The sequence below is a fragment of the Canis aureus genome, chromosome 12, assembly GCF_053574225.1.
Source record: "Canis aureus isolate CA01 chromosome 12, VMU_Caureus_v.1.0, whole genome shotgun sequence".
Taxonomy (NCBI): Eukaryota; Metazoa; Chordata; class Mammalia; order Carnivora; family Canidae; genus Canis; species Canis aureus.
Window position 1 is genome coordinate 42,372,046 of NC_135622.1, and position 21,435 is coordinate 42,393,480.

At 47.6% G+C, this 21,435-nt stretch overlaps 1 protein-coding gene and 1 long non-coding RNA gene across 18 annotated transcripts in view; one reads left to right on the plus strand and one right to left on the minus strand.

Moving 5' to 3' along the window:
• The window catches only part of LOC144281049 (uncharacterized), a 137,093-nt gene extending 124,685 nt beyond the window's left edge, over positions 1–12,408 (plus strand). For 8 of the 12 annotated variants that reach the window (XR_013349505.1, XR_013349499.1, XR_013349504.1 and 5 more), the window contains 2 exons: positions 10,052–10,259; positions 10,837–12,408. This is a non-coding gene — a long non-coding RNA (uncharacterized LOC144281049). The other 4 variants (XR_013349498.1, XR_013349507.1, XR_013349500.1 and 1 more) reach the window with 3 other exon arrangements.
• Positions 8,117–21,435, minus strand: part of PLB1 (phospholipase B1) — a 136,944-nt gene continuing 123,625 nt past the window's right edge. For 4 of the 6 annotated variants that reach the window (XM_077843737.1, XM_077843738.1, XM_077843736.1 and 1 more), the window contains 7 exons: positions 20,082–20,147; positions 19,463–19,557; positions 18,121–18,202; positions 17,028–17,132; positions 16,445–16,540; positions 9,942–10,016; positions 8,117–8,531 (listed from right to left, as the gene is read on the minus strand). In XM_077843737.1, coding sequence (XP_077699863.1) covers positions 8,328–8,531; positions 9,942–10,016; positions 16,445–16,540; positions 17,028–17,132; positions 18,121–18,202; positions 19,463–19,557; positions 20,082–20,147 — 723 coding nt within the window. In that variant the 3' untranslated portion in view covers positions 8,117–8,327. Of the gene's footprint in view, positions 8,532–9,941; positions 10,017–16,444; positions 16,541–17,027; positions 17,133–18,120; positions 18,203–19,462; positions 19,558–20,081; positions 20,693–21,435 lie in introns of those variants that run through there. The other 2 variants (XR_013349497.1, XM_077843741.1) reach the window with 2 other exon arrangements.

Consider the following 21,435-nt stretch of genomic DNA (forward strand, 5'->3'; position numbering starts at 1 on the left):
ATAAAAAGATGGACATCAGGTAGAAGGATCTTTTATTAGTGACATTTCAACAAAAATCTTTGTATAACTGAATGAGAATCATGATTTAGTACAACTAACAAGGTCTGTCTTCCGTTTGGAGCTACCCATCTTTGCCAGATATTTTTTTTTTTAGCTAGGACAACCTTTGAAAGCAAGTTCAGCAATGAAATTAATTCCAGACCTATGAATAGTTACATTACAGAGCTTTAAATCAAGATTTTTAAAAATCAGTGAAATTATTCAATCAAAACACTACCCCCCCCTCGAAATACTAGTATTTGCCCAAGAGCAAAATAGGTATTTCATTTTTATCTTTAAAATTTTCTATTTTTGTGACTGTCTTAAGATAGGTATAGTTAAATCTATAACTTACAAATAAGGGTGTCTACACTGGGGTCTATGTGCTAACATTTGTAGGTATGTAGTATAAAGGCACTACAGCAGCCTATAAAACCTTTGAAAGTGACCTGTGTCGTCCTCGTGGGGGTTTCCTAATGCCCTGCCCAGGACATGTGAGAATGGGGCTCAGTTCCATAGGCTGACAGGCTGGCTGACTGATTTAAGTGAATGAAGACACTTATTGGTGACAGTGTTTGTGTCCTAGAAATAACCTAAACATCAACTGGGGTGGGGTGGGGGTGAGGTGGGGATGGAAAGCTGGAATAAATAACCATTTGGCAGAGCAACGAGAGCAAATGAAATAAAAAACAGAGGAGCTTCATATGAATAATAGTAGTTAAATTTGTTGAGTGTTCATTTGGTGCCGGGTGATGCTCTGGGCTTGGCACCTCCCTGAACTCCCATAGCACTCGGGGGGATCCAGAGCCAGCCTGGGGCTGGCGTCACAGGTGCCAGTGAGGCCTTCTGGAAGGAGGACTGCCCTGGGGACAATTCGGGAAACTGCTTATGTTCTTGTGTCTCCCCAGGGAATTTGAGGCCCAAAGAGATCTTGAGCATGTCCCCTACTGTGTAAAATGAGTTACAAAAATAGAACCGGAAAAAAGGTCGAAATTGAGCCTCCATCTATAATGACGTTATCATTGATTTGCTGGTCACAGGAGATATGCTCTGAGCTATTTTTCTAGCAAGTGGAAAAAACCAAGCTGCCCTGTAGGCCTCCTTTGTGTGGGGCCTGCTCTGCTGGGCCATGGGGCCCTGGGCACCTAGCTCTCTGGGTGGTTGACACCCCATGGCTGCCTCCTTTCTCCTCCCCTTGGACAGGGGCCAGGGGTGCAGTGATGGTTTGTCACTCTGGCTTTTGAGAGCACAAGGCACTAAATGCTCTAGGGGCGGGGACCGCTTTGTGGGCATGTGACCTGTGAGTCACACAGGACCCCATTGCCAGAAGGGCCCTATGCTGCTCTTAATGCTCTGCTATCACCATCTTAAAATTGTTAAATTCTCAACGAGGGGCCTCATATTTTAATTTTGGACTTGACACTGAACTATGTAGCCAGCAATGCTGCTAGGCCAGGGTGGGCTGGTCCTGGGGAGAGATGGCTTGGCAGCTTGTTCCAGCGGCTATGGCTGTAAACCCCAGGCCCACTTTGACCTTTGAAGTAGAGGTTAGAAATGGACTTCACCTAAGTCTGGGCTTTGCCAGGGGACTCTAATATGCCAGAGTGGGCAGAGGAGGCAGCTGCTGCTCACGTGATTTGGGAACAGGTAGTGAGAGCCTGTTCCCCTCGTATCCTGGATCCTGGGATGTTCCCCAAGTGCAGGGCCAACCCAAGATGATAGCATTTGAGAGGAGACCATACCATCAGCCTTCTGGAATATCAGTAAAGACAAGTTAAGGTTGAATTTAAGGATGCTCTGAAAGGAAGAGCCGGAGGCCTGCCCTGGGGCTGCCTTGCTCACTTCTGAGGGTGGGACCCAGGGCTACAGCCTCCCCTTTGGTGCCAGCTCCAGACTGATCCTCTGCCAGAAGGCCAATCCTTTCATTCCAGGCTCAGGTTGAGAATGTATGGAGAACTGGAGTAGGCGATGTGCCACCGAGGGCAGGGATAGTAGGACTCATGGACAGACATCCAGCGCAGGTCGTACACAGGGGAGGAGCATCATGCAGCTCCTGTTCATCAAGCAGCTCCTCTGCCAGAATCTTTTCTCACTTAATTCATAAACAGCCTTTTAAAGTAGACATTATCACTATTTGATTACAGTTGAAGAAATAGGGTTATTTCTAATAATCCAGGGTCAAACCCTGTTTGCTCCTGTCTGAACTCCTGCTCTCCTACCTGTTGCTTGTGGTGGATTCTTCAGTCACCGAGCCTGGCTGTGCTTGAGGCTTTAGTTGGTCATGAAGAATGCAATTTAAATGATGGAAGCATTGTCCGTGAGGAACATAATTAGGGGAAGTGTCTGTTCTCTCCCTACCTGTCTTTGTCCTGCCTTTCTTTCCCATACCTGCCCTGCCCCGCCACCCACCCCCTCCCGCCGCCAACACACACAAACCATGTGAGAGCACCTGATGGCAGCACACTTGTCCGCCTGTCATGGGGTGGCATGGCCAGGGCCCCACAGAGGTGGACTTGGGGCCCCTTCAGGAGGGCACACATTCCCTTGTCCCTTGGTCTGTCACAGTGCCAGCTGCCCTAGTTGTGGAACTAGCTCATAGTGACAAGTCTTCTGGACATTGCACAGAGATACAGGACGTGTGCACTTGAGTGGCCTCCTCCTGCTGAAGCCTGGTAAGCTCTTGCTGCCATGCACGAGTGCCTTGTTGCTGGGGTGCTGGCCCCAAACCGGCCTGCTCCTGGGAGGCTGGGTCCATGGCCAGCTGAATCTGGGGCCTGCCCTGATGCAGGGTCCTTTTTTCCAAGGTCAAGTTTGACTTATGTTTCCTTTGCTGTGGCGACTTTGTGATGAATGCTCATTTAAGTTCTCTATATGACCCTTGGGAACAGCCTTTCCACCTTGGCTGGGAAAGTGGAAGTTTTTCTGGGTATGTCTTCAGGCTTGAAATCCTAAAATGGCTCCCTCCAACTGGTCAATGAATAAATAGGCAACTTAATTTAGCTCAGTTCTTGTATAAAACGTCTTCCTCGGTTTTTTAAACTCAAACATATGATGAAATATATATGTACAGAAAAAGTTGGAAATGCACATAAATTCAATTTAAAGAACAGTTATCAAGCAAGTTCACATTAAGAAGTCACAATTCTAGTGTCCCTGAAGTCCTCCATGAATCCGTCCTCATCACTATCCCCTCTTTTCAAAGGTAACTACTGATTTTTAGGATATTGTTACACTGATTTCCTTGATCATGTTCACTACCTGTCTCCATATTTAAGTAGAATCATGTTACATGTATTCTTTGTAAAACTTTCAACATTGTATGTAAGATTCACCCGCTTTGATGAATGCAACTGTCATGATTCATTTTTCACTGATGCATAAATGCTCTAGTGGGTTAGTATACCGTAAATTATTTTCCCAATCCGCTGTTGATGGACACCGATCTGTTTCCAGTTTCATTGTTCTTATGAAACACTGCTGTGAATATTCTCTCCCGAGAGAGATGTGTTTGCAAATGTTTTCTTTGGGAACTGTTACCTAGAGATGGACTTACTGGTGCGTCCATTCCCACTTGTTCAACTTTACTAGGTTTTTATGATACTTTAGGTTTCATACATTTTCTCGTAATTTTTAAAAAATTTGTTTTCTCATTAGTTATTTTAAAAGCCATTCCTTTTTAATTTTTAAAAAATTAAAAATGCTATTTTCATGCAACAATAGGATGAACACGTGTCAAAGACTTTCAGTAATTAATGTGAGAATCATTGAGATGGCTAAGCCTGGATCAAGGGAGAATTTGAGGACTGGAGATTTACATTGTTAGTTGGTCACAGAAATGCTGAAATGATATTGCTAATAGATACAAAACTGGTTAATGTCCAACAGGGTGATAAAACTGTAACCTTGAGGTAATCTTTTTATCATCAGTCAGAAATCCACAGTCAACAGAAATTTCATAGTATGTGGGCTCTAATCAAATAGTAAACAGCAAAGTCAAATGCAGGTATATTCTAGATAACTAAATATTTCTTAGATGAGTTTGTTAATAACCTCGACATGTCACTCTTCTGCTGTCTTTCCAAGTTTGGGCTATTTTTTCTTCACAATACTGTATTTTGCTTCCAAGTCTTTGTAAGGGTCAAAGGAGACTGTATTAAAGTGCTTTGTAAATTGTAAGGTACCAAATTTGTTTTTATTATCATGGTTGTTTCATAAAGCCCCTTGAATAAGCTATTAGAATTAATGCTATTATGGGAAGGGAGTTAATTACTGAATACCTGTTTTGGAGTATTTTTTGTTTTTTGTTTTAAAGATTTTTTATTTTATTTTTTTTTTTAATATTTTATTTATTTATTCATGAGAAACACAGAGAGAGAGGCAGAGACACAGGCAGAGGGAGAAGCAGGCTCCATACAGGGAGCCTGATGCAGGGACTCGATCCTGGGTCTCCAGGATCACACCCTGGGCTGAAGGCGGTGCTAAACCACTGAGCCACCCGGGCTGCCCAAGATTTTTAATTTTAGTATTTTAGAGGGAGCTAGAGTGGTGTGGGGGAAGGGCAGAGGGAGAAGCATATTCCTCGCTGACCAGGCTCTATCCCAGGACCCCCTCCCCCCAACCCCCCATTGTGACCTGAACCAAAGGCAGACACTTAACCAAATGGCCCACCCAGGCACCCCTTAATCTCATTTCATTCTTACAAAAAGACTGAAAAGACACAAATCTGTTTTAGTTATCTCTGTAGGGCTAATAGTCGTGCCTACCTCATAGGGCTATTGTCAGAATTAATGAGTAATAAAGACCGGCTGCTAAAAACAGTACCTGGTATACAGAAAATACACAAGAAATGTTGATTCACTGAGTGTTTGATCTGTTATTTGAATACTTCTACTGAAGTTTATTTGTCTTTAATACCAATATATTTGAGTCCTGGAAATTCTGTTGGTTCTCAGTTTCTGCCTTTAAAAAAAATGCCTTATTCTGGTTTCATGTTTTAAATTCCTTTGCCTTTAATCTTTCTAAACATGCTTACGGGCTGTCTTCAACACTACTGTTTTTTTATTTAAAAAAAAATTTTTTAACACTACTGTTATGTAAAATGTCCAGTTGTTGCGTCTATAGCTACTCACGGCCTTGTTTCTTCAATTTTTTTTCCTAATTAAAAGATTTGCTCGCTGCTCTAACCCCACACATCCTCTAGGAAAATAAATCTTGGTCCTTACAGTTTAATTTTTTAAATCCTAGATTATTAACTGGAAATGGCAGGCTTCTTCAGACCAGTTGGAAGTAGAGAAACTCCTGGTGGTGTCATCCCAGCCTTGGGAGGATAATATCCCCCTGGGCTAGGTTTTTATTTTACAACACACTTATTTACAACTTGGCTTACTTCCCTTCTAGAATCACCTGTCTTGTATTTCCGGGTTGTTCCCCCAACCTGGACACCAGTATTCATTTGGATGGATGTCCATTTTGTAATGCAAGTATAACTCTAGGCCAGTTCCCACTTCCCTGAATCTGGGTTTTTTTCTCTTTAGTTGTTTTAAAGAGGAAAAGAGGAAGATAATAGGGATGTGAGGCTTAATGACCCTGTGCCATGGTGTCTTTCGTAGTGTCAGCACTCTGTCAGCTTTTACTGGTATTATTTTTCTTTGTACTACTCTTTCGTATAAATCCAATGCAGTCGGACAGTACAACCATTGCAAGAATTGAGTCGCTGTGAACTCCTTTCCATGGTGTCCCCTAATCCGGCTGTGTCTGGATCCACCAGCCTTGCTTTTCCGGCTTGTTATCCCCTGTGCACACCACACTCATTGGCTTCTCCATGTAGATGGAGTTTGTCTAGCCTAAACCCCATTCTTGGCTGCCTCTCACCAAGTCCTCTCCCATCCTTCAGAGTTCAAGTTTCCAGGTCCTTCATGGAGAAGACTTTTGATGAAGTTTAATCCACACCGATCTCTTTTGAACTTAAAACTCTCTGTGGAGAGCACCATGGAGCAGGATTTGTGGCTTCATTCATGGTGCGGCCATGGGTGTTATCCCCACTAAATGGATCATTTTCCCAAAGGGGAGGAACATGGCATGCATTCAATGTGTATAGATTACTTCCAGGTACAAGTAGTGACTCACATATTTTAAATTTCTGGCTTTTTAGTATGTATTTGGGGAATTTAGGGCCTGGCTCATGCTTATATCTCTGTTTCTGCCATGTGTATCCTTGGTCACCAGGCTAGGATCTTTTTTTTTTTTTTGGTTAGTTTTTTAGACTAGGGGCTCCTGGATTACTCAGGTATCATAAATTCCAACCCAAGTGAGGACAGACTTGTGGTTATGAATTCCATGATTCTTGAGGTGGGAGCTATTGGAGGAATGAAAACTAGAGGAATAGGAAAAAAGGGCATGGTGGTGCTGGACTGTTGGAATTCATGGGTCATCTTTGCTGTTAACCATGGCAAGCCAGGGGCACAAGTTGGGATGTGGCAGGTCACATATAGGACATGTATGATTCAGTCATTGTGTTTTTTGGTCCATAGAAGAAATGGGACAGGTATGCTGTTCCCAGAGACAGAAACAGAAATTGAAGCCCAAATGAACACTGGCCCTGGATCTAGGTTCTTTGGAGACTCTGTTCTGCTTGCCAAAGAGATAAGATGATGGAGGGAAGGCAGGCAGTCTTCATTAATACATTCCTGCCCAATTCCCAAACCCATCTCTGGACCTCTCTACTCCCCTGACGATCTGGATCCTATCCCAACTCTTCACAAAGGAGAAAACAACCCCCTTTTATGTGTGCAGTATTCTAGAGTTGCAGAGCATTTCCAGCAGTGCTGAGGCAAGCAGAATGACTATTCTGATTCCAGTCTTACAGATGAGCTATGAGAAACTGGCTGGTGATGGGGTTTGCTCTGAAGGCTACACATTCAAATGGTATGTCTGGGTTTGTTTGTTTCTTTCCTTCCTTCCCTTTTTTCTTTCTTTCAAGATTTTATGTATTTATTCATGAGAGACACGCAGAGACATAGAGGGAGAGCAGGCTTCTTGCAGGGAACCTGATGTGGGACTCGATCCCCAGACCCAGGATCACACCCTGATCTGAAGGCAGATGCTCAATTGCTGAGCCACCTGGCATCCCTATGTCTGGGCTTTCTAATGTTTTGTTTTGTTTTTTTGTCATCTCAAGCTTTGGGATCAGAGAGGTACTTAGAATGCAGATGATAGTGAATTCTCTTTTGTGTTCTTTGAGGTGAAATACACATGACTTACAATTTGCCATTTTAGAGTGAACAGTTTGGTGACATTTAGTGCATTCACAATATTGTGCAACTAGCACCTCCATTTTTCCTCACTCCTTCCCTGGGATTTTGTGCAGCATAGAGAGAATCTGTGTAAGACATCCAGCTCAGGGCCTTGTGCCCTACCAGGGGCTTGATGAATGTAGCCTGTATTACTGGACTCTCTCTAGAGTATTCCCCAAATTCTGGTAGTGTAACAAGAGCAATTCTTTCCTAAGGTTAGCACTTGAGAAAATCAGTTAAATGAGAAAATTAAGTTTCATGTCCAATCCTTTTATTTTTTTTTTTTAAGACCTTTCAGTTTTTCTCTTCCAGATAACTTTCCTCAAGGAACTCCTCCTATGCTCAGAGCGATCAGACCTATTTACCTACCAGTGTACCAGAACAGCATTGCACTATGCAACATGGAGTTGCTTGCCTTTTTTTTTTTTTTTTTGGAAGGAGTTTGTCTTCTTAGCCAGGTACCACAGCCTTGGAGGTACCACAGCGTTCCACATTATCTTGTGTCCCAAACGAGTATATAAAAGCTTCGTGTTCGATTATACTTGAATGATGGCCAGCCAGCTCCAATATTCTAGCCACCACCTGATGGCCAGCATTTTTCCCACCTTTTAAATAGTGGGTTCGGTGACGGAGGATCTGCTCCTGGGGTGCCAAGCCTGACAGAGGCAGGTCTGCACTCTGGTTGGCCATCTCTGGGGCAGCTCCAGCTGAGACAGGATAATGAAAGACTAGAGCTTGCACACCTGCGTCGCACAACAGATGGAAAGTGAGAGCTTCAAACAGGCTAACCCAAGAATAGAATGGCTTTGGCCTTTATTTAAATTTGGCAATTCCAGGAGCGTAGGCCCCAGGCCCCAAAGAGTCGTGACTGTCCCTTTGGCTTCCTATGTCACCAGGTGTTGAAGCTCTCTGTGGTGGCCAAGGTGGCTGAGGTAGAGGGCTGGTGAGGAGTGTGGCTGGGGAATTTAGGATGAGCACATGCATGTGGCTGGAGGCTTAGAAACTCATAGTGCGCAGGCTTATTGGAGGATTTTCCCTCTGGTGACCTCTTAAGGCTCTCCAGGCCATCACTGTGCCAACACCAAGTACAAGGCCGCCTCCTGCCGCCACAGGCACGGCCCAGGAGAGCACGTTGGGGCCTGCTTCAGAATGGTCTTGGAGGAGCTGGCTGTTCCTCAGGGTGTGGAGGTAAGGGCTCTCCTGTGGAGAAGGAGAGGGTCAGGGGTTAAGGGCCTCGGAAAGCCACCCATCTGCCCACATCAAGCTTGCTTAGTCCCTATCCTGGTGATGGTGTGATAACCTTGCATGTTTTCACATTCATCCCCCAGTTTGTAAGCCTCCTGCATCTACACTGTGCCCAAACCTTCTGAATGAGGATGGGTCTGCAAAGTGGTCAATACCTAGCTAGCCTCCCTCAGTTTCTCACCAGCATCTCCTCTCCTGTCAACCAGATTTTGAAAGATTGGGAACCAATAGGTGACCAAAGGAAGAGAGTCCTGGGGGCTGCAGAGCCCCCACCTCTGTTTCCTCTAGGCCACCACTGTGCCCATCCTCCCTTAGGAGTTCCCCAGGAGCAGGGACAACAGTCAGCTGCTTAGAGGACCAAGCATGAGGAAGGCCCCGAGGGGAGATGTTTGGTTCTGCCTCCCTGGATTCTCTCCTTCCTCCATGAGGAACATGATATGGAGCTCTGGTTAGGAGCTGAGAGAGTGCCTAAGGGTTAAGATGTGACCACAGTCATGGTCCCATTGGCCACGTTCAGAAATAAGCACATCACAAAGGAGCCTGGGTCATGTCTTTTGAGAGGTATAAACAGGAAAGAGACCAACATAGGTGTTTCAAAGGCAGCAGCAGTAGGGTGAGGGAAGGGAACAGTAGTCTAGTTGGGCAGCACCTGAGCCTGGAAGGCTGTGGCTGTCTCCCTTGGGCAGAGATGGGATGAGCCTCCAGGAGGAACAGATGGTGGGGTGAGAGAACAGACCTGGGAATTGTGGGCCTTGTCTGGGAAGCTCCCCTTTTTTCTAGGAACATAACATGTCAATGGCCATAGAGGAAGCTGGGCCTCCCCTCTGGATGCTCCTGTGGGCAGCTGGGACTAGGGAAGAGTTTCAAGCAGCCTTGATAAGACTTGAGTGACCTTCTATGTAAGCCACATAGTGCCTGGCAGTGGTCACAGGATGCACAGGAAAAGGAGGGAAGAGCTGGGGAGCATATTAGGAGCTTAGTCAGAAGTCTGGGTGAGGGTAGTAAGAGAGAATGTGTGGGGAAGGGAGGAAGGAGGAGTACAGGCTCCCAGGACAGGCACAATGTCTATTCTCTCTACACACCCCCCACCCCCCTGCTACTGCACCACTGCCCATTCATCTTCCTCTCATGAATGCTGCACCCATGAGACCTATTGCTCTTTCTATCCCACACCCTGAGGAGCTGTGACGTCTCAGGGACAAGGACGAATGGTGAGATTTGAGAATGGTGCCAGTGAATGAAGTGCCTGATGTAAAAGCACCCAGGGACCTCCTTTGTGCCCGGAGGTTTTGGGGACCACCCCATTCTCCCAAGCATCTGTTTCACACTGGACAGGACAGGCAGGATGTTAGGACATTTACTCACAGGAGAGGGGCACTTGAGTTTGGTTCGGCTGTGGGTGAAGTTGTTGGAGGTTGTCTTCTGGCCCACTGGTTCCAGCTGAGGAAAGGAAACCATGATTTCCTCCACTGCAGGTAGACCTTTCAGTTGGAGGAGCATCTCTACCTGACTCCCTCCCTCTGCAAGGGTGGGTTGACACCAGCAATAAGTGCAAGATTCACAGCAGATCCCAACTGCCCTGGGCCAGAGCTGGACCTGACTTCTGGACCCTGAATATGTGCCCGGGATTGACCAAGGAGGACCCTGAGGCCCAGCAGACCGACCCTGGTCGGTCCCACCATAGTGAGTATGTAGGAAGGCTTGACCCAGAACTTCCATCTCCTGCTTCCTTTCTGGGTGGTTGTGGTTACAGACACACCACATTTGCAATTTTATGAAATGGTGGTAATCATATTTATCAACTCTAAGTGTGTGGGGCTAGTCACTTTCAGAAAAACTTTGAGAACATATTGGTTACTATTCTTGGCTTGTCAACCTTAAGAAATTGAAGTTTCTCCCTTGAGCTACTACCAGGTATGTTTTTCACATAGATATAGAGGTTTACTTGAAACATTCCTGGAGCAATTTTTGTTCAGAGAGGTTCTGCTTAATACTTTTAATCCTGAGATCCTCTGAGAGTGAGCTAGAAGCCACCGTTCACCCCTTCCTAGCATCCTTAGTCAACAGCCTGCCCCCTGACACATGGCCAGCACTGAGAATCCTGACGGTGTAGCATCTACCCTTAGAATCTGCTTCCCTGCCTGGTCCATGAGCCCCTCTGCTCCTGACCCCCAGGGACTGCCTGTGAGGAAAGTGAAAGGATGCTATGTCAGCTAATGACCACACCTTGCCCGTGACCTTGCTTTCTGTTGTCCCACAGCTGCTCTGGTCCTGAACAAGACACACGGTGACTGGCAGAGCAGTGGACACACCCCTTGGGGTCCTGGCTCTGCTGCTAAGAGCTGTGAGGTGCTACGCAGGCTCCCAAGCTGCCCGACAATCCACATTCGGCTGTTGCAAGCATCAGATGAGAAGATGAAATGAAAGCATGCTGAGCAGGAGGTAGTTTACTTATGTATCATTTCTACTTTTTTCTTCTTTTTTTTTGTAAGATTTGAGAGAGAGAGAGAGAGAGCATGAGTAGGGGGAAGGAGAGGGAGAAGCAGACTCTCCACTGAGCAGGGAGCCCAATGCAATGTGGGGCTCTATCCCAAAACCCTGGGATCATGACTTGAGCTGAAGGCAGATGCTTAAGACTGAGCCACCTAGCTGCCTGCTTATTTATTTATTTATTTATTTATTTATTTATTTATTTATTTATTTATTTAAAAAAAAGATTTTGTTTGTTTATTCGAGAAAGACAGATGGGCAGAGACACAGGCAGAGGGAGAAGCAGGCTCCATGCAGGGAGTCCGACTTGGGACTCGTTCCTGGGACTCCAGGATCATGCCCTGGGCCAAAGGGAGTTGCTACACTGCTGAGCCACCCAGACGTCCCACACCCAGGTGCCCCTTGTTTCTACTTTCTTAGAGCTGAGGAGGCACATACTCATTGTAAAGGAAATGCTACCGAGTGACAGTATAGATGCTCAAGGTTGGGTTGGCTGATTTCCTGACATTCCACGAGCCCAGGAACTAACTGGCACAGAGGAAGATAAAGATCATGTGGGTTTGATGACTGCACTGATTTCTCTCTCCCCCTGCCCCCAAGCCTATTTCTCTCCACCACCTCACCCATCTACCCAATTTCCTTGACCCCAAATGGAGGAGTTCTCATTTGTTCCTTTTCTTTTGAATTCCAATTAACATACAGTGTAATACTAGCGTACAATATAGTGATTCAACACTTCCATACAACACCCAGTGCTCATCACAAGTACACGCCTTCATCCCCATCACCTAGTTAACCAATCCCCTTACCCACCTCCTTTTTTTTTTTTTTCCCCTCCCTTTTCTACTTCACCTAAAATCTATCTCAAATCTGACCACTTCTCTCCTTTTCCAGTGTCATCACCCTGGGCCCATCCACCTTCATCTCTCACCTGGGCTCCACTAGCCACCTCCTGATCTAATTCTACTCTTCCTTCCCTCAAGTCTCCTGCCACATGGCAGCCAGAGGGCAAACCAGATCCTTTGGCTCCCTTTTTGGAAGCCATCCAAGGACCTGGCCCTACTCTTACTCACCCCTCTGACCTTGCTCACTTCCCTCCAGTTACACTGGCCCTTATGCTGCTCAGGCACTTCAAACTCATTCCTGACTTCGGGCCCGCACAGGTCCTATTTCTTCTGCCTGGAACTCTGGCCCTAGACCTCTGCAGGCCTGGCAGATCCTTGATATTCAGTTCTCAGTTCATATGTCACTTGGTGATGCCTCCCTCTAACCTACCATTACTGTAACATTACCTGGCCTTTTTTTTTTTTTTTTAAGCTCTGAATATAGTCAGACAGTCTTACTGATGTGTTGCATTTCGTCTGTCCTTTCCCCATGAGTGCAAGGATGTTCCGTTCCCCAGCACCTGGGGTAGTCCCCACTGCATAGTGATGCTCAATGGGTAAGGGAATGTGTAGATGAAATGGAGTCAGAGTCCTCAGTGGAGAAGCTCAGGCAAGAAGGCTTGGGGCTGGCCACAGGAAATGAAGTTGTTTCTCCTGGAACCCACCTTTCCTAAGCCAGATACTGCAGATACCAACCATGTGGCAAATAACAGGGCTGGGGCAAGGTGTGGTGAGCTGGGTGGGCCTCTAGTTTGTTTTGGGGATTCAAGGAAGGCTTCCTGTAGGAGCTGGCACCTGATTTGTTTGTTTGTTTTGGCACCTGATTTGAATGTTCAAGTGGCTACGAGTTAGTGAGGAGAAGGTTGGAAGGGCAGTCCACAATAAGGGGATGAGCAAGAGCAGACCCACAGACCCATGAGATACCATGGGTGGTGCAGGAAACTTCACTCCTCACTAGACTGCCCAACTGCCAATCAGAGGGGTGTGGGAGTGACTGTTGGAGAGGTTAATTGGGGCCAAGTCTCCGAAGGCCTGGTGTGCTATGCTAAGGGGCCTGGCCTTTCCCCTTTGGGGAGGGGCAGGCCGTGGAAGTTTGGTCAGATATTCAATTAAACAGATTGCTGTGGCTGCCCTAGTGAAGAGATCTAATGCAGTGGCTTGTAAACACTGTACAATAATAATAATACAGGGGAGCTTCTGCAACCTACTGAACCCAGGTGCTACCCCAGACTAATCCAGAATTTCTGGAGATGACGTCCAGGCACTAAATAGTGTGGTGTTTGGGTTATCATTTTAAAGTCAATTTTTTATTGAAGCTAACTTATATATAGAAACAAGTATAAATCATAGATGAACAGCTGATAAATTATGGTAAAATGAAGGAACTCATGCAACCAGCAGCCAAATTAAGGTACAGAATATTACCAGCACTCAGAAGCTCCCCTCCCACTCTTTTCCAGTACTATCTTTCCCCCCACCCAAAGACCATATATTAATTTGCTTGTTTTTGAAATTTATAGACCTAGTTGCATTTGGCTAAAGTTTGCTTATTCTCTGTGCTGTAAGGTACTCCATTACATAAATATGCCACATTTTGATGATCCATTCTATTGGTGCACATTTGGGGAGCATCCTGCCTGGGGATTATGGATGGCGCTGCTGTGAAAATTCTTTTGTTTGAGCATGCATCTTTTGTTTGAGCCCACGTGTATGTTTCTGTTGGGGATATACACAGGGATGGGATCATGGGGTCAAAGGGAATCCAGATGTTCAGCCTTAATGGCTATGCCAAACTGACTGCCAGTATTAATAACCTCCGGATTATTCTAACCTCTAATCAGAGCTGAGCATCGCTGTTCTAATGGCATGGTTAACGATTAGAGTCAGGGTCATCAATTAGGAGGTCACTCAGCACCTAGAGTGATGCAAATGTCAGAGGACAGCAAGATTTTTAGGGAAGAAAAGGCAGCAGTGGGAAATAGGCATCAGAGAAAAGAAGGAAGAAAGGGAAAAAAAAGAAGAAGAAGGAAAAAGGAAGATGAAAACACTGCCTTGTGCTACTGGTGTTTCTGGATTTGGCTTTGCACAGGTCTCCGGAAGAGGCATAATCTGTTGAGCAGAGGGGCAGGAGATGAAATAGTCTAGAAGTGTGTTTGTTGCTGCAGTAGGGTAGCCTGTGAGTGTTGGCCAAAGCCTGCAGACACTATGTCATCAGACTCTTGGAGTGAGACGTGAATTCACTGGTTATATATGTGCTGACCCAGTTGGGGGTGGGAAGGCTGGTGGGTGCTGTGGCTGGGTGCTGTGGCCAGGACACTAGGAGATTTGACGTGGGTTCTAATCCCTGCTTGGCCGAGAACTGGCTGTGTGATCCCAGGCAAAATGCTTCAGCTCCCTAGTTCCAGAGCATTCTGCAAGATCTTCTCGAGTTCCAATGGCTTATCTATATGTCACTCTAGGGGTCACCAGAAGGAAGTGATCTGAAAAGTTGGCATGATGTAATAGGTTTATATCTGCGATGGTTTGGGATGAAAACACTGGACTATATAATTACTCCCCCAAATTATATGGCACAGGATAAAACACTCTTAGATGATTTCAATTTAGTTTTGCTTTGTTTTGTAAAATTAGGGGCATGGGTAGGACAATGGTGGCTGGGAGCCCTGGACTAACCGGTTGGGTAGTGTTACCAATATGGCTCCATGGCAGCGTTCACCTTTTGTTTTCCTACCTTATCCCCTCCCACTTGCCTTTATGTATAAAAGCCTCAGGCCTGGGCCAATGGGGAGAACCACCCAGCTGCTTTGGAAGAGGAGACTAGAGCTGTGTTGTTAATTCATGCAGAAAGAAACCAAGACCAATAGGCCTGACTGTGTTCAGGTCATTGATCTGGTCATCATGCCCCAGAAAACTCCTGGAGCACCAGGGCATTACGTGGGCTGGGAGTGCCGCAGGTAGGAAGACCACACCTACCCTGATGGAAATGCTGAGAAGGAAAGGTGAAGGGGCTTTAGCATCTCAGGCCCTTCTTAAAATCTGTGGATCTGGGCAGCCCCAGTGGTGCGCAGTGGTTTAGCGCCGCCTGCAGCCCGGGGCATGATCCTGGAGACCTGGGATCGAGTCCCACGTCGGGCTCCCTGCATGCAGCCTGCTTCTCCCTCTGCCTGTGTCTCTGCCTCTCTCTTTCTCTGTGTGTCGCTCATAAATAAATAAAATCTTAAAAAAAAAAAAAAAAAAGAATCTGTGGATCCCCCTGAGCTCTTGGGGGGGGGGTACAAATCAGTGCACAGATACCCACTCATTGGGGAGAGGGATTAAAGTCATGGGACTCCATCAGTGAAGGACAACTGGACTTCAAAACTGCTCTCAGGAATGATATTGTGCAAACTTTGGAGAACAAGATCCCCGTGGAGGTTGGGTGGGAGGGAATTCAAAGATGTTTTGACTGTAGTTCCGAGTCCTGGGCTGACAGAGTGTGACGAAAGCTTTAGCAGTGGGCAGAATGTGGTGTCAACAGCAGGAAAACAAAGGGAGAGGAAGGCTGAGTCTGTGATTAACTGGGCCAAGGATGGAACCTGCTGGCATGCTGCTCTGGGGAGAGGAGGTGGTGTGGCTAAGGGGAAGGCAGCGCTGGGCCTGCCGGATGAGGCGGCAGGTGTGGGAATATTTGCACAGGGAAATCCTGGCAGAGAGGCAGCCAGCCCGAAACTGCAGTAAAAGCAAGAGTGTGGATTTGTTTAGTCACCATGGGAGAAATGGGGGAATGCAGGTTGGGGTGGGGATTGGGTTACCCGCTGAGCCAAGATCAAAAGAAGCCACTGGATTGGAAAGGCATTTCATTTGCTCTGTGCAACAGGATACAGCTATTGGGGTTACTGGTCAAGCTCTGTGCCAGCAGGGCTGATTGCAGAGGAGTGGCCAGCCCGAAGAGGCAGGGCACAAGGCCAGGTGGCCCCTCAGCTGTATGTGCATTTCCTACGGTCCCCATGATCCTCATAAGAAAAGATTGGAATAGGTGATAGCCTGGGGAAACAGGCTGGGTGGCTCTTTTCTTTTTGATGCTTAAATAATCATTGGGAACATGTTGAGACTAGGGTAATGGGGCCTGGCATTCTTTGAATGCTAAGGATTGTGTTGGGTGCTATGCACATGTTACCTCAATTTTCTGAAATCTGTGTCATTTTCACTTCTTTTTTTTTTTTTTTTTTTAACAGATATTGATAGGATCAAAGAGAGAACATTTGCCCAAAGTCAGATAGGAAGGGGTTGAAGCCAATTTCATCTTGTTTATCTGACTACAAGATTGTCTACCACCACCACCCCAGTACCCCCTGCCCCAGTACTGGGAATTGCTAAAAAGTTGGATCTGTCAGGACAAATAAGTTGTGCCACCATTTCGAGCTTTGGGGAGAAAGGAGCCAGCAGGTTTTCTGTTTTGGGGAATGGTCAACACCCCTGGGTTGCCCTCTTGGACACAGCGTATGGGGCACTCACCATGTTGTTCCAGAGCGCAATGGCCATCTCGGCATGGCCCCGTTCTGAGAAGTGGAAACAGTCCTCTGAGAAGAAGGTGAGGTCAGCGCTCCCTCTCTGTGACCAAAAGCAAAGGGATTATGTTCCTGGGGAACAGAGGTACCACCACCCACCCCTGCAGGTGTCCTGGGCATTATTCCTTTCGATTCTGCTGCCACTTGGCTGAGATATTGATGGAAAAACTCCTCAATTTTGGAACTTTGAAAAAGACCTGAATTGCATCTACCCACAGTCCATCCCTTTTCCTTTTACATCCCTGCCCTAATACATGAGAAAAAAACTTTAGGAAGCTTTCCATTCTATCCAAATTGAGCAAATAGCAGGACCATGCCCGGGGAGCTGGGTCACTGTTAATTTTCTCCTTTTCTTTCCAACTACAAGTTCCAATCATACTTAAAAAAAAAAATAAAAGGAAAACAGAAAAAGCAACCCCTTGGGAACCCTCTTGGAACCATATGGTCAGAAAAAGCTCAGCTATAGAAGGAAGTACATCACCTAAGAAGAGCCTCTACATATGTGCCTCCCAGAAATGCCCGCAGCTTACACTGTTCAGGGGGACAAGAGTGTTTTGGAAGAAAGGCTGCACAACCACCGCGAAGTCCTCGCGCTGCAGGTACTGGGGCCAGTAGGACAACCTGGAGATGCCACTCTGTGGATGGGGAAGAGGTTCCTCAGCCCCTGGCAGGACTGGGCAGACGAGCTCTAGTCCTGCTGCCTGGGGTTGGTGGTGATGGGGGGACCCACCCTAGCCAGAGGTGACTTCAAGGGATCCTCTAGCGCACATGCATGTGCTCATTTCGTCTGCACCCAGGCATGAGCACCACCCATTCTGTTTCAAAGTCTCTGAGGCTCGGTCTGAGTGTGAGCGGACTGCTTGGGCCAAAGGTGAATGGATTATTTATCCCCTATTCTTGCTGCATGAAGAGCTGAGTTAGAACATGGGGTTCCAGTTCAGATCCAGCTCAGATGGGTAGCATTTCAACACCAGCTCCCCAAAATGCCTGTGAACTTGGGGGATGAGCGGCTGTGTCAAAAGGATAGATGTGCTTCTCCTCGAGAAGCTTAACAGTCAATCTGGAAAAATGAGACGCAGTGCAAAAAATATGAGAACCCTCTAGGGCTTCAGGGCCAGTGAAGGTAGACTGAAGCTGATATGGGGAGATACCTGAGGGCAAAGTTTAGTCAGGGGAAGCATCTCCGAAGAGACGGGAAGACATGCCCTGCACATGAGGTGGAGAGGTCACAGCAGGGCTCGGGGGAGAAGAGGGGGCGCTGTCAAGAGGGGACAGCATGAGCAGAGGTGGACACAGAATTGGGGACGGAGGTAAGCAGGGCTGGGCTAAGCCTTATGATCTGAGGAAGGGAGGGAAGGAGCCCAACAGGGCCGTGGACACTTCCCCTCCTTCCTCTGGGTGAGGGATGGTGCCCAGCCTGTGGAATCTACTCCAGTCCCCAGGGCTGGGAGGCAGGGCTTCTTGCAGCTTCCCCTTGGAGATTGTTCTCTTCACCTTGAGAAATGTTTCAGGGGCTGTGATCTACCTTTAGGGAGCAGCCTTCCTCTCAGCAAACCCCTGCTCCTGGGGAATAGAGGGAGCCCCCAGCTGGGACAGGAACGGGGGAGGGGGGTACAGCTTCACCTGGAAGTTCCAGTTCATTTGCTTCAGTTCTTGCAGCTCCAGAGAATTCTCCTGGGAACGTCTGAGGCAGGTGCAATTGCTCCTGTGGACAGGTACCCGGTTGGCTGACTGCTGCTAGTACCCCACGTCCCCAGGAAGGAGGCCTGGACCCTGTGCTCTTTGCTTGGGAGGATGGCAAATACACAGGTGCCCCCACAACAGAGCCTTGGGTGATTCCCAGAACCAGGTCACAGTCTAATTCAGGGGCACTGGGGGTAGCAAGTGCATGTTTAAAGAGAAGGTGAGAGAGCTGGCACCTGATATCTGGGTCCCCTTGCCACCTGGCTGCTCCTGCCCCAGCCTGGGCTTCCTCCAGGGAAGGGCTAGAGGTTTGGAAAGACAGCCATGATAGCCTTATCTTCTTCCCATTCCTCAGACCTCCCAGCTCCATCTCCAGCAGCTTAGGACTTACTCTTGGGGCTCCAGAGTGGGGAGTCTCTTGGGAGGGTCAACTATTTTGAGACACACTGACCAGGGAGAATGGAAGATCTGAAGGTTCTAGAGGGACCATTCACCCCTCCCAGCTATTGGCTGTACCACCTGGTGCCCAACAAGAATGGGAACAGGCTGGTCACCTCTCCAGCAAATCTATTTGACCCCAGGTAGGACTCCTCAGCTCCCTGCAGAATCTCCTCTCCCCTAGCAACAGCCACAAGACTTCTGGGTGACCCTGTCGCCTCGGAAGATGGCAGCTTCCCTCCAGGATCACAGCCGAGCTTTAATAAATGCCAGCCCTCGCCAGAAATTTGTCTCCTGTACAACATACCTTAGATCCAAGCCTGGCTTTCAAGGCTGTTCTAATACTGAAAGGCTGCCCCACAGGGACCAAACACATCACATGCATTTCTTTCAATCCTCCCTACTCTGCAAGATTTGACAGATGATGAGCAAGAGGCCCAGAGAAGTTATGTAGCTTGTGCGCAATCCCGTAGCTCCTCAGTGGCAGAGCCAGATACAGACGTTCAGCTGTCTCCGAAGCTCATTGGTTCGAGGCTGTCTCTCAAACACGGAGCAATCACTGGAGTTTGGAATCAGAGACCATGATTGGGGCCTAAAGGATCATTGGTCTGTGCCTCTCACTTTACAGCAAAGCGAACTGGGGTCCAGAGAAATAAAGTGACTTGCATACAGTAGGCATTCAATACTGTAGAGGTATTTCCAAATGATTTGCCAGGCCCCTGGCTAATTGCCAAGGTCTGTCCTTTGGACAGGATCACCTGGCTAAGCCCGCAATGGTTGCCTATGGTGGCATCTGTGAGCCCTGCTGTCCCCAGGCGCCCTCGCCCTGGGACTGTGTACTTACTGAGCTGCCAGGGGCAGGTCACATTTCCCACCTTGGTTCTGGTGTAGGCCAGCCAACTCCATGACCTCTACCACGTTGATAAAAGCCCTTGGAAGCTGTGGGGAGCAGAGGGACGAGCTCTGTTAGTCCCCAGGCCATTGTGGGGGATATCAGTTACTACTGGAAGGAACCTAGGGCCTCAGCTACAATCAAACTTCCTCCTCCCCAGTTGTTTTGCCAATAAAGAAACTGAGCCACAAGGAGGGGATGTGACTTGTATTTGCTGTCTTCTTTAATGGCTCACTTTATAGCATGGGAAGCTGAGACACAAGCTGGTTGGCCCAAGTCGCATTGCTAGGAAGCCACCGTACCTGGCTCCAGACTCGGCCAGTTGGCTCCAGAGGCAAACTCTTCGCCACCCAACAATACAGTCTAATTCAGTCAGAAGCTCTCTTACAGAGGAGTTTGGCATCTGCCCCGCCCCCTGCTCCCTTATCTCCCCTCCAGGTGTCTGCTCACAGGGGGGCTCTGCTCAGCATGTGTCTTACTGAACACAGCTTTCCTAGATGTACCCAGTGAGGGAGAAGGTTGGATGCTGGAAGGAAATGGGACCCAGACACCGGCTCTTGCTCTTCCCTACCTCCTCATAGAGGATGTCCAGGGCCTGTTTGATATGCCAAACATACTCCTCGGCTGAGCGGGTTTCCTGTGAAGAGAGCAGGGGGCTCTTGTCAACCCCAGGGTAGTGGTCTTATGACAAGTACAAGAGGGCTTGGGGTGATGGCACAGTGGGGCTAGGATGGTACCAGACAGGCTGAGAAGCCCAGCCCTTGTTCTGGGGGATACTGGTCTTCCTTTGACCCCCTACTAGCCACCGTGAATAATCCCCACCCCACCTCTATCCACAGTATCTCAAATGCAGAGGCAGACTCTGACCGTGCTGGGCCCTGCCTCTTCTCTGGTCCCATCTGTCACCAGCCTCAGGCCTCTGAACCATGTCTGTGCCCTGAGAAGTGCACACTCTTTCTTTTGGGCTAATGGCCCATGCTGGCCCCATTACCTCCCCCTAACTTCTATCCTTTTGACTTGGTTCAAGAGTCTCCTCCTCTGACCCATTTCTTGACTGGAGGCTGATTTAGCCTGAGTTCCTAAAACATGACCTGAGTTAATCCTGGTGGTGGTCTTCAGGTCTTTTCCACAAAAAGATGCTTTCAGGAGTACAAATCTGACTTTGCAGGAGGGGCTGGTATTCTGGGGATAGTAGAAGCATTTTCCTGTTACCAAGTGTCCACAGGCAGCTCTGGGGTCTCTTCTGGCCTCCTGGACCCTCTTGAGTCCAGGACACAATGGCATTTAATCCCTTGAGGTTGGGTCATTTCTGCCTCTAGAGGCTGGGCAGTAATGGAGAGGCTAGAGGGGAAGAGGCTACGGAGTGGGAAGAGGCTACGGAGTTCTCATCCAGACTTCAGTAGATGGTCTGAGCCATGAGCAGTGATACGTGCTTTATTCCCCTGCCTGTGACTCCAAACATTCTACCGAGGTGTCTGAGTTATGGCAGCTGCTCTTTTCTGGCCAAATAAAATACAGGACATCCCCAACTTTGAACAAGATGTATTCCAAAAGTTACAGCTCCCCAAAGACTTTAAGTCTGGACATATTTCCCCATAGAAACAACATCAGGAATAGGTTTGTAGGCCGGCTGGCTGAGGCCGGTTTGCTCATGATGTTCTTGGGGCAACAAGCCATCCTACTGGGACTGGTTTAATTTTATCCAGCCTTGTCGATGACATCGTTTCAGCCTCTCCTTGCACATATGTGCACACGCACACACCATAAAAACATCAAAAAATGGGTAGGGATTCCAGCACATGTGGGGTGAGGCTTGCTAGTTATGCACTGGATACCAAAGAACAGTATTTGTGTACATAAGAGCAGTGCCTGAAGACTGGGTGCATCTAGACACTTCTGGAGTTGGGGAACCAATGCAGCCACTG